The 13,208-nt window shown below is 44.3% G+C and overlaps 2 protein-coding genes across 2 annotated transcripts; both read left to right on the forward strand.

Moving 5' to 3' along the window:
- The first annotated feature begins 221 nt into the window (after positions 1–221).
- LOC112404455 (protocadherin beta-8-like) lies at positions 222–5,597 on the forward strand. The gene has a single exon (XM_024752457.1). It carries the CDS (start codon positions 222–224, stop codon positions 2,619–2,621), a length of 2,400 nt encoding a protein of 799 aa, XP_024608225.1. The 3' UTR covers positions 2,622–5,597.
- A 725-nt stretch (positions 5,598–6,322) lies between these two features.
- LOC112404460 (protocadherin beta-16) lies at positions 6,323–9,313 on the forward strand. Its single transcript, XM_024752463.1, has one exon. The coding sequence runs from the start codon at positions 6,600–6,602 to the stop codon at positions 8,997–8,999; it is 2,400 nt and encodes a 799-aa protein (XP_024608231.1). The 5' UTR covers positions 6,323–6,599; the 3' UTR covers positions 9,000–9,313.
- The last annotated feature ends 3,895 nt before the right edge of the window (positions 9,314–13,208 follow it).

Genomic DNA, 13,208 nt, shown 5'->3' on the forward strand with positions numbered 1-13,208 from the left:
ACCGCTGCTGCGTCTCCATTAACAGGCAAAACTCAACAGCAGAGCCTGGAAGCCCATGAGAAGCTTGGATGCCACAGAAGGAGGACTGGGTCCTCTGTAAAGGACTACTCACTGGAATATTTCTGAAGTACCTTGTGGAATAACTACAGACTCAGAAACGTACAGAGGCCTTTACAGCTCAGCGGAACCACCCTCGCCAGAGGCTATACCGAGCAATAACAATGGAGGTTGGCTGGAAGCTCATTTGCAGACAAAGGCAAGTCTTTTTCTTCTTTCTCTTCTTGGGCTTAGCTCAGGCGGGCTCTGAATTTAGGCATTATTCTGTGGTGGAGGAAACTGAAGGGAGCTCTTTTGTAACCAATTTAGCAAAAGACCTGGGTCTGGGGCAGGGGGAACTTTCCAGGCGGGGAGCTAGGGTCATTTCCAAAGGAAACAAACTGTATCTGCAGCTCGATCAGGAGACTGGGGATTTACTGCTAAATGAGAAACTGGACCGCGAAGAACTGTGTGGTCAGACAGAGCCCTGTATGCTGCGTTTCCAGGTGTTGCTAGAGAATCCCTTAGAGTTTTTTCAAGCTGAGCTACAGGTAATAGACATAAATGACCATGCTCCGGTGTTCATGGACAGAGATATGTTGCTAAAAATATCAGAGAGCAGTCCTCCTGGGACTAAGTTTCCTCTGAAGAACGCTCAGGACATGGATGTAGGCCGAAACAATATTGAAAACTATACAATCAGTCCCAACTCCTATTTCCGGGTCCTCACCCGCAAACGCAGCGATGGCAGGAAATATCCGGAACTTGTGCTGGACAAAGTGCTGGATCGGGAGGAGGAACCTGAGCTCAGGTTAACCCTCACTGCTCAGGATGGCGGTTCTCCATCCCGGTTTGGCACCGCTCAGGTCTCCATCGAAGTCGTGGACATCAACGATAATGCCCCTGAATTTGAGCCGCCTTTCTATAGGGTGCAGGTCCCCGAGGACAGTCCCATAGGCTACTTGATTGTCAAAGTCTCTGCTACGGATATAGACACAGGAGTCAATAGAGAGATTTCCTATTCACTTTTCCAGGCTTCAGAAGAGATTAGCAAAACCTTTGAGATCAACGCCATGACAGGAGAAATTCGACTGAAAAAACAACTTGATTTCGAAACAACTCAGTCTTATGAGGTCAATATCGAGGCCAGAGATACTGGAAGTCTTTCTGGGAAATGCACCGTTCTGACTCAAGTCATGGATGTGAACGACAATGCTCCAGAAGTCACCATGTCTGCACTTACCAGGCAGATCCCCGAGAACTCTCCTGAGACTGTGGTTGCAGTTTTCAGTGTTTCAGATCTTGATTCTGAAGAGAATGGGAAAATAAGTTGCTACATTCAGGACGATCTACCTTTTTCCCTTAAATCTTCCATAGAAAACTTTTATACCCTAGTAACAGAGAGACCGCTAGACAGAGAGACCAGAGCAGAATACAACGTCACCATCACCGTCACGGACTTGGGGAAACCCAGGCTGAAAACCGAGCACAACATAACCGTGCTGGTGTCCGACGTCAACGACAACGCCCCCGCCTTCACCCAGACCTCCTACACCCTGTCCGTCCGCGAGAACAACAGCCCCGCCCTGCACATCGGCAGCGTCCGCGCCACAGACAGAGACGCGGGCGCCAACGCCCAGGTCACCTACTCGCTGCTGCCGCCCCTCGACCCGCACGTGCCCCTGGCCTCCCTGGTGTCCATCAACCCGGACAACGGCCACCTGTTCGCCCTGAGGTCCCTGGACTACGAGGCCCTAAGGGCGTTCGAGTTCCGCGTGGGCGCCGCCGACCGCGGCTCGCCCGCGCTCAGCAGCCAGGCGCTGGTGCGCGTGCTCGTGGCGGACGACAACGACAACGCGCCCTTCGTGCTGTACCCGCTGCAGAACGCCTCGGCGCCCTGCACCGAGCTGGTGCCCAGGGCGGCTGAGGCGGGTTACCTGGTGACCAAGGTGGTGGCGGTGGACGGAGACTCGGGCCAGAACGCCTGGCTGTCGTACCAGCTGCTCAAGGCCACGGAGCCCGGCCTGTTCGGCGTGTGGGCGCACAACGGCGAGGTGCGCACGGCCCGGCTGCTGAGCGAGCGCGACGCGGCCAAGCACAGGCTGCTGGTGCTGGTCAAGGACAACGGCGAGCCGCCGCTCTCGGCCAGCGTCACGCTACACGTACTGCTGGTGGACGGCTTCTCGCAGCCCTACCTGCCGGCCCCGGAAGCGGCAGCGGCGGACGCGGCCCCGCCCGCCCCGCTCACCGTCTACCTGGTGGTGGCCTTGGCGTCGGTGTCGTCGCTCTTCGTCTTCTCGGTGCTGGTGTTCGTCGCGGTGCGGCTGTGCAGGAGGGGCGGGGCGGCCTCGGTGGGTCGCTGCTCGGTGCCCGAGGGCCCCTTTCCGGGCCACCTGGTGGACGTCAGCGGCACGGGGACCCTGTCCCAGAGCTACCAGTACGAGGTGTGTCTGAAGGGGGGCTCTGGGACCAGCGAGTTCAAGTTTCTGAAGCCAACTGTGACCAAGTTTCAGGGCCATTCCCCTGGCCCAGATATAGAAGAAACCCCCAACTTTAGGAAGGATTTTGGTTTCAGTAATCAGTGACAGCAATTGTGTTTCACGTTCCATATATTTTAAATTGATGATACTTCAAGGTGATGGTTTTTCTGGCAACCTATCATGAACTTTTAAACTACACTAAACTTGCTTGCAAATTTTGTTTTAAAGAAAGCTATCTTTTTTTCATTACTGTAAGATTAATGGTCCTAAATCTTGCCTCTCAAAACACTGTTGAAGTCAATAAATGTACAGGTTCTTTCTGGCATAGCTTAGAAATGTGTTATAAAAAAAAACAGTGGGAAATTAATTCTATATAATCAGTTATATTTCCTTGAGTTTTTCTTATTAGTTTTTAAACCATTAAGTACATAAGAGCAGTACTGCACTAACACACTGAAGCATGCCCAATCAGGAAGGAGAGAGAACTGGTACAGTGAGAATCTGGCTCTTACTTTATTCTGCTCTCATAGCACTTTATTCTTATTTTCTCGTATTAATTGTATATTCATTAATATACCAGTGTTAGTTTTAATATAGTTATTGTAATTGCTTTCCATTTAGTTTCCCTGGTGTAAAAGGGGAGAAAAAGCTACAGTGTTTATCCAGTGTGATGAAAGGGCATAGTAGGAAATTGGCTTTTCCCACTTGAGAAACATTGGTCATATTGTGACAGAAAATGCAGTAGCTGTCCAATCTCCATTCATCTTTTCTTCTTTGGTAACACATTCCAAATTTCATTTAGAGCATTAGTGTGCTTAGTCAAAAGAACGTTTTCCCAGGCTCCCTGGCAGCTAAAACGGGACATTTGACTACATGTATATGCAAATGTTGTTAGAGACTTCCAAGAAGGCCATTAAAAGGGAGGTGACTCATCTAGGAAGGGGTCCCTTTTTGTCCTTCTCTACCTGCTTCTTGCTGCTTGGAATGTGGGAGTCTTGGTTGGAACACAATCAGTCATATTGAGCCATAAAGCAACACTAAGGATGGAAATAATGGACCAAGACAGTCAGTATAGAATAAACTTTAAAGAGATGAGGACCCCTGATAATCACAGTTACCATGTCATCCCTGGATTGGTCACTTCTGAGCTTTTTTTACATAAGAAATAAAGGAACTTCTATCTCATTTAAGCCACCATCATTTTAGTTTTGTGCTACCTCCAGTGGAATCCAATCCTAATGCTTTCACAGTAAGACTTTTTGTTAAAATTTTATATAATACGGTAAAATGGACAGATCTTAAGTGTGTAGTTTGATCTAATTGATCTTTGTCAAGTTTTCCTAGATTTCTAATTTACTTAAGAGTACAGAGTGCTTTACATTCATTATCTTTTTAATCCTCTGCCAAACCCTAAGGAAGTTGGCATGTTATTTCCTCTTTTACTTGTTCACAATTCTGAAGTAATAAAAGGAAAAATTTGGAATATATTCTAAGTCTACTTGAATGGAATGTTCCAGTTCTTAACCAGCACGCTATCACAGCAGGCATTAACTGGTGGTATTGTCTTCCTAACCAAGGAAGTGAAATCCTTCTATTGCATGAGTTGAACTCCTATATAGAAATGTAACTTTTAGTCTGTAGCTTGATTTTGTTTCTATACCAGAGATCACACTGCTCTGGACCAATAAACCCAAAGTTCTTACAGAAGCACTGACCTAAGTAAGCTGGGTCAGGTACCACAATTGACCTTCATCACGATCTTATCAGCCTGATTACCCTCCTGTACCTTCTCAACATATCACATTCATTATTGCAGAAATGAAGGCCCTAAACAAGGAGTAGAATTACCCTATGGTTGTATTTCTTGAGTTTTTTTGTACTATTCCTTCAGTCTTTTTCTGTCAGTCCTAATATATATTTTCTCTTTTTTTTGAAAGTTTATTATATACATTCTGTAAGTCCCTTATTCAAATTAAATATACTGTGTTCATTTTAGCGCACTATTTCTTTGAAAGCAGTTGCTATTCTAGTATTAGCTCTAAATGAAATAACTAATTTCAGAAAAGTATAGGCAATGATGTGGAGGAATTTTTATCACTAAATAATTTAGAGATTCTGGAAATTAAATAGAAATAAAGATGACAGGCTCCAGTTATTTTCTATTAAAACTAACCATATGTCTTTGACAACGCCTCTTAAAAATTATGCTGAAAAAAGATTTAGAGGGTCATAAATGACTTTATTCTGAAAGGATGGCTCACAAGAGCCGAATCAGACATTCTTCAGCATTTGCTGTGATAATCCAATTTTGTAGAGTGATGAATTTTTGTTGACTCAGATGCTGGGTGCATGAAATTTCATGCTTATGTATTCATTTTCTATTTCTACTATTAAAAATTATCACAAACTTGGTTGCTTAAAACAATAAAAATGCACTACTATATAGTTCTGTAGATCTGATGTCTGATATGGGTATGACTGGGTTAAATTCAAGATGTCACTAGGGGTGCATTCTCTTCTGGTGGCTCTAGAGGAGAATCTATTTCTTTCTCTTCTCCAGCTTCTAGATGCTGCCTACAGTACTTGACTCATGGCCCCTTTCATCCATCTTCAAAGGCAGCAACATTGTTTCTCTTAGTCCACTTCTTCTGTAATCACAGAGGGGTGTAATCACTCCTCTGACCATAGCCAGGAAAGGTTCTGTCCCTCCCAGATAATCCAGGATAACCTACCCCCGACAAGGTCCTCAATTTACTTATATCTGTGAATTCTCTTTTGCCATGTAAGATAACATATTTACAGATTTGGGGAATTAGGGCATGAACATCTTTCGGTGGGTGGCCATTATTCTGCCTACCGCAGGTAGCTTGGAAGAAAATTATCTGGTCTAGCAGGACCACCTGTGGCCAAAGGAAGGCATACAAAGACCTTTATAACAGAAGTTTAGACCCCATTGATTGAATGCTTTAACCCTAGACAAGGTATTTATCAAAAATTGTTCTACAGATTGTTAACAAAAACACTGGATTTATAAAAACATTATGAATCTTTACTGGAATTCAATTTAAATTTTAAAAATGGAAAATCTGAACCAAAGACTATTTTGGGGTTTTTTTAGATGATGAAAATGTTCTAAAATTGACTGTGGTGATGGATGCACTACTCTGTGAATATACTAAAAGTCACTGAATTGTAGACTTTAAACGAGTGAATTGTATGGTATGTGAATTACATCTCATTAAACCTGTCTTTTAAAAGGAATAAAACAGAAATTATTCTTGTCATGATAAAAAAAAAATCCCAAAACATGGCAGGCCTAACCCTTAGACTGCCTTTTTGGGAAATAACTTTCCAATAATTTGAAAGTTTCAAAAACACATGTCCTCAGGCTTAGGTGTTGGAAAGAAGAGGAAGTAATCTACTCTTTAGTAAGGCGTTGATAAAATACTCTCTTTAGAACCATCACTGATTGCAATTTTGCAGTGTCCACTCATCTGTAATTCTATAACATGTACCATGAAAATAATGTACTTGTGAAACTGTTCCCATATTATTTCAGAAATGTTTTGCTTCTAAATTTATATTCTTCTCAGCTTAAATGTTAATTAAATTATTTTATTTAATTATTCACCCTGAACAGCTTTAAACAGTCAACATAATGAAAGTTTGCTCTTAGTACTCTTCCTGTGTAACAACACAGCTCTCTATGAACTCATAAAAACCACAAGAAAATAGAACTAAGTGTTTCATATTACAGAACACGGTTGACACAGCCTATGTGTTACATTTAGGAGAATTTTGCATCCAACGTTAAACCAGAAAAGATAAGACATAGTAAGAACGCATGGTGGCGCTGCAGGTTAAGGTGGTGAGAAACAGAATTGCAGACGTAGCTCCAGGATCCAGCCAGTTTCACACTGCCTGGAAGCTGAAGAACAGCTTTCTCAGTCAGAGCACAATGTGCGTGAAACCTCTTTAAAACTATTTAGAGACATAGTTCTGACCTGCTATACTGCAGGACCGGACTACCAGGATCCTGGGCATATATGAAGCTCCTGTGAACTCAGTGTTCAGGAAAGAGCAATGGAGATTGGATGGATGCACCATCCAAGACAAAGGCAAGTCCTAGTTTTCTTTGTTTTGCTGAGCATGTATGGGGCGAGCGCAGAGTTGGGGCCCTATTCAGTAGTGGAAGAAACAGAAAGAGGCTCCTTTGTGGCAAATGTAGGAAAAGACCTGGGGCTGGGGTTGACAGAGATGTCCACCCGCGGTGCCCGGATCATTTCCCAGTGGAACAAAGAGCATTTGCAGCTCAAGGTTCAGACTGGGGATTTGCTCATAAATGACAAACTAGATCGAGAGAAGCTATGCGGTCCGAGTGAGCCTTGCATACTACATTTCCAAGTATTAATGGAAAAACCGTTAGAGATATTTCAGGCAGAACTGAGAGTGAAAGACATAAATGACCATTCCCCCGTGTTCACTGAAAGAGAAATGTTTCTAAAAATACCGGAAAACAGTCCTATAGGAATTTCATTCCCTCTGAGTAATGCTCTGGACTTGGATGTAGGCAGCAACAATGTTCAGAACTATAAAATCAGCCCCAACTCCCATTTTCGGGTTCTAACCCAAAATCGCAGCGATGGCAGAAAATACCCTGAGCTGGTGTTGGACAAAGAGCTGGATCGGGAGGAGGAGCCTGAAATCTCATTAACCCTGACAGCGCTGGATGGCGGCTCTCCGCCTCGGTATGGAACCGCCCAGGTGCGCATTGAAGTGGTGGACACTAACGATAACGCCCCTGAGTTTGAGCAGTCCCTCTACAAGGTGCATATTCCCGAAGACAGCCCCGTAGGCTCCCTGGTTGTCACTGTCTCTGCCAGCGATGTAGACAGTGGAGTCTATGGGAAAATATCATACGCATTCTTTCAGCCTTCAGAAGATATTAGTAAAACTTTGGAGGTAAATCCTATGACAGGTGAAATTCGACTGAGAAAAAAAGTTGATTTTGAAACAGTTCTGTCTTATGAAGTGGACATCAAGGCCACTGATGGGGGAGGTCTTTCAGGAAAATGCACTCTTCTCCTGCAAGTAGTGGATGTGAATGACAATCCTCCAGAAGTGACAGTGTCTGCACTCACCACTCCCATCCCAGAGAACTCCCCTGACATTGTAGTTGCTGTTTTCAGTGTTTCAGATCCTGACTCTGGGGACAATGGGAAAACTATTTCCTCCATCCAGGATGACCTTCCTTTTCTTCTAAAACCTTCAGTCAAGAACTTTTACACCTTAGTAACCCAGAAAACACTAGATAGAGAAGAAAGAGCCGAATACAACATCACCATCACCGTCACAGATATGGGAACCCCCAGGCTGAAAACCGAGCACAACATAACCGTGCTGGTGTCCGACGTCAACGACAACGCCCCCGCCTTCACCCAGACCTCCTACACCCTGTCCGTCCGCGAGAACAACAGCCCCGCCCTGCACATCGGCAGCGTCCGCGCCACAGACAGAGACGAGGGCGCCAACGCCCAGGTCACCTACTCGCTGCTGCCGCCCCTCGACGCGCACGTGCCCCTGGCCTCCCTGGTGTCCATCAACCCGGACAACGGCCACCTGTTCGCCCTGAGGTCCCTGGACTACGAGGCCCTAAGGGCGTTCGAGTTCCGCGTGGGCGCCGCCGACCGCGGCTCGCCCGCGCTCAGCAGCCAGGCGCTGGTGCGCGTGCTCGTGGTGGACAACAACGACAACGCGCCCTTCGTGCTGTACCCGCTGCAGAACGCCTCGGCGCCCTGCACCGAGCTGGTGCCCAGGGCGGCCGAGGCGGGCTACCTGGTGACCAAGGTGGTGGCGGTGGACGGCGACTCGGGCCAGAACGCCTGGCTGTCGTACCAGCTGCTCAAGGCCACGGAGCCCGGCCTGTTCGGCGTGTGGGCGCACAATGGCGAGGTGCGCACGGCCCGGCTGCTGAGCGAGCGCGACGCGGCCAAGCACAGGCTGCTGGTGCTGGTCAAGGACAACGGCGAGCCGCCGCTCTCGGCCAGCGTCACGCTGCACGTGCTGCTGGTGGACGGCTTCTCGCAGCCCTACCTGCCGGCCCCGGAAGCGGCAGCGGCGGACGCGGTCCCGGCCGACCCGCTCACCGTCTACCTGGTGGTGGCCTTGGCGTCGGTGTCGTCGCTCCTCGTCTTCTCGGTTCTGGTGTTCGTCGCGGTGCGGCTGTGCAGGAGGGGCGGGGCGGCCACGGTGGGTCGCTGCTCGGTGCCCGAGGGCCCCTTTCCGGGCCACCTGGTGGACGTCAGCGGCACGGGGACCCTGTCCCAGAGCTACCAGTACGAGGTGTGTCTGTCGGGAGGCTCTGGAAGTAATGAGTTCAAATTCTTGAAGCCGATTCTCCCCAACCTCCCGCCCCAATGCCCTGGGAAGGAAATAGAAGAAAATCGTACCTTCTACAATACCTTTGGGTTCAATATTCAGTGACCATAATTAACTTTTATATCTCATAGGTATGATGTTTTGTGGCACTTCCATACCAACATTATTTCCCCCAAAATGTGTGTGTTTGAATTTGTACTGATGTTACTTTTATATTTTCGCATGTTCTACCCACCTTTACTTTTAAGTGAATGTTTATCTCTACCTGTGGTTGTAGTTAGATAGCAATTTATTCTCTAACCAAGGAGGTCTTAATTTGCAATTAATTTGCCTCCTTAAATAATAACACCAAATCAGTTTTTGCTCATGGTCCTCTCTCCAGTTGAACTTTCATTCACAATTATGCTTATGATAAAATAAAGCAGACCACTTTCAAAGTATTTCAAGGGTTCAAGTATTTCTTCATTTTCTTTCTTTCTTGCGGTTTTTCTTGTGGTTGAATAATGGTTGCTATTCAGAAATGTCATTCTTTCTTTCAATTCACCACTGTTTTAGTTAACATTTTAAAATGTTTATTACTGCTGAAAATATACCTGAAAAATCATGTCCTATGATACAATCATAAACACCTTGTTAGAATGGGGCAGAAGGCAATTTTCTTAGTGTCTCTTCTTTACTCATCCTGGAGGGTTATCCTGAAGACACATTAATATTGTGACCACCCACAGAATACTGGAATATGAAGTTATAATTTTCGAGATGTCTCATTAATGTTACAAAGGTATGACGCAACCTAGTTGAATACAGGCTCCCAAGTAATCATTTGTTTATTGTAGAGTGGACTTGTTTGCTAATGTGTATAATTTTTTGCCTCCTGTGTTATCCCAGAATTTAATATATATACACTGGGCACTAATTTTCAAACTTTAAAAAATCACAGGCAACTGAAAAATTATATTGTATATATTACATAACATACATGTTTTATATGAAAGAAATGTTTTGTGAACAGTGCTTAGCTTTTTTGTGATACAATCTGAAATTGCCTGTATTATTCCATTCTGTTTAATTTTCAAATGTGGTCATGATCCAGTAAATTGATTTCATGACCTACTAATGGGTAGCAATCCAAAGTTTCAAAACCACTTTTCTCAGATATTTGTAGAGTACTGAAAAGTATGAAAAGATAGTCCTTTAACATTCTAATTTTTGAACTTTTTTCAAGTCATCGTAGGAGGAAGTTTTGTTTCATGCTGTACAAGCACCAACCAACCACTCTTGCCTTTAGTAACCTGACTATATTACAGAAGAGAAAGCCTTCATTGTTGGGGGAGGATCTTTCCAATGAATTTCATCAAAAAGTCTAAAGTCTGTGTGTTGTGGAAGGAAAATGTAGATGAGCAAAATGAGTAAGGGTATAGAAGGAAAGGAAGTGTGTGTGTGAGAGAGAGAGTAGGCATGAGAAAGAGGAGGTGCATGAGGGTGAGTAAAATGATTGCTTTTATGCCTGAGGTGGGACTACAGACTGGAGTCAATGCCACGCACTGCCTCTTGAAGATATTCTAATCTTAACATTATAGAGGGGCTGGGTATTAGTCAGTTAATAATGCCTGGAAGTCAAACCTCTTGCTCTAACATATCCAAAATAATCTAATGTTTACAGCCCTTGAATGCTAAAATTTCACCACCAGTTCTTTTGAACTGTGTGGACTGATTAATTACTCTTTGAATTCAAGAAAAATGGAGGGAACAAAAGTCTCTCCATGCAGGCTAACTAAATTCTAATTTTCTATTTTCAGAAGTGGAACTTGGAGTAAGTTCTTCTTCCCTAAATGAAAGCTTCCTTACATAGAGAACAAAAACTCATATTAATTAATCAAAATTAAGTATTAAGGTTACCTCCTGTGTTTACTGTTCTTAGTGGGGAAAAGATGGAGGCCTACTAGCTTAAAGAGATATACAGTTATAGCTGTCAACAACCAAGGTGGGAGTGTTCTAGCAGCTTGTTTCCCCAGTAAGCTTGGTCTCTCTCATCTATAATGGGGGAGGGGGAAAGAGCAGTTTAAACAGCTCAGGCAGAAAATCTAACAGGCGCAACAGCAGAGAAAAGGACGAGGTACTTGTCCTCTTGCTTAGAGTTTTTCCAGCTATCTTAACAGGAGGACTTGCCTATTTCTGGAAAGAACTATGTGTTTCCTGACTCTAATGGAGAGAGGCCAGGCCTTCAGGAGCTCAGATGCCCAGATATAAGTAAACCAACCAGTTATCTTACAATGTATTGCTAAAAATAGATTTTGCTCTTATGCTTCAGATACCTTATTTATAGTTAAATATAAACCAGTGCATAGGAATCCAACTGTATCAGCCAATTTTATATTAAAGGACTATAAGTTGTCCAATGGGAAGAGGTCACTTACAAAATGGAGATGCAAGAGACTGCTCAGCCTCCCAGAAATGATTTTCTTGAAAACCCTTACCAATAAGAACAAAATAACACTTTAGATTGGAATTTGCCAAGAGTATGGGAAAGAAAGGACATAAGGACATTTTCACTTACGAACACATTGTTTTCCTCATCTCCTTTCTACTTCAAGTCCCTATCCTACTACTGCATTCCTGCATCCACTGATTAATCTAACATGGCCTCTCAGTCCTCTGTTCCAGTTGTCATTAGTGCCTTGGCTACATGCTGTACTTTTTCACTACCCAGAACTGTTCTTTCTATGAAATACGGTTTCAGATCTCTCCCTCTGAGAACACAACCTTCTATGCCTTTAGCCCTCTCATCTTGCTACTCCTACCACATCTTGTCTTTGACCTTGTCATGACCTCCATTCCATGATGCTACTACCACCTATCAACCCCCTCCTGTTTTAATTTCCTTCCCATCCAGCTGACTCCCTGTTTAGCACTCCCAATCACTTCATGCTCATATTCTCAGTTCTCTTGTTCAACTTGCCTTCACTCTAGGATTTGCTTCACCACCTGATGAAACTCCACATGAGATGAATATAGTTATCTCTTTTCTCTAACACCTGGGATGCTGCACTCTATAAGACAAACTGAGAAAATTATCAATACTATTGCCACTAAGTTTATCACACCCAAACTTAATTGGGCTTTCAAGATCAAGAAATCTTTTTATATTTTCCTAATCAGCTTTCTCTTTTATTCTCCATAACAAGTACTTCAAACCTACTTATCTTACTTTAAACTACTCACCCTACTACTTACACACCCCCTTTTAGCAGATGGACTTGCTTAATACCTTAAAGAGAAAACAGAATCCATCAGATGGGAATTATCTCAATTTCCTGTCCCCAAACCTATACTCTTTTTTTTTTTTTTTTTTTTTTTTTTTGCGGTACGCAGGCCTCTCACTGTTGTGGCCTCTCCCGTTGCGGAGCACAGGCTCCGGACGCGCAGGCTCAGTGGCCATGGCTCGCCGGCCCAGCCACTCCGCGGCATGTGGGATCCTCCCGGACCGGGGCACGAACCCGTGTCCCCTGCATCAGCAGGCGGACTCTCAACCACTGCGCCACCAGGGAAGCCCAAACCTATACTCTTGATAGCATATGGACTTGGAAAATTTCCTCTGCTGAGGCCCCTTCCACCTAAGTCCAATCCCTTCATACATAGAATCCCTGGATACTATTTTGACCACTTTCTAGGGGCTTCACATTGATTACATCCTTTCTTGTGTATCTTAATTTTCTGCCTCTTTACTCAATACTGCAAATTAGCATTTAAAAACATTTCTCTAGGCTTAAAAAACCCTCCTGAGTCTAAATTCTCCTCCAGATACCAGTCTACTTCTTTCTTTTGCAGCTAAATTTCTCAAAAGGATTGACATTTTTATTTCCTTATCCCTCTCACTTTTCATCCCAGTGAAATCTAATTTTTATCACAACCACTCTACTGAAAACTGCTATTGTAAAGCTCATCAAAGATTTGTGTATATGTTAGGTAAGGTTACACTACTGAAATATAACAGCACAACTACACACTGGCTTGTAAAAGTATGTATCTCTTTCTTGTACCAGCCGCAATGTAAATGATTGCGTAGATAGGGCAGCTTTGCTCCTCATGGTCCTTCTGGAACCACAATTTGTTCCAAGTAATTCCTCTTACATTCCCTGTTTCAGTGTATAATCTACATGACTTGTAGCTGGGTCACTGCCACATCTGGGTTCTAGCTGGCTAGGAGGGAAGAGACACATACAGATGTCTTCCATTCCAGACCCAGAGGTAGCAAATAAAAATTCTGTTCACAATCTGTGAGAACTTAATTAGCCACACCTAACTACAAGGGAG

The sequence above is a fragment of the Neophocaena asiaeorientalis genome, unplaced genomic scaffold (assembly GCF_003031525.2).
Source record: "Neophocaena asiaeorientalis asiaeorientalis breed wild unplaced genomic scaffold, Neophocaena_asiaeorientalis_V1.1 scaffold204, whole genome shotgun sequence".
NCBI lineage: Eukaryota > Metazoa > Chordata > Mammalia > Artiodactyla > Phocoenidae > Neophocaena > Neophocaena asiaeorientalis.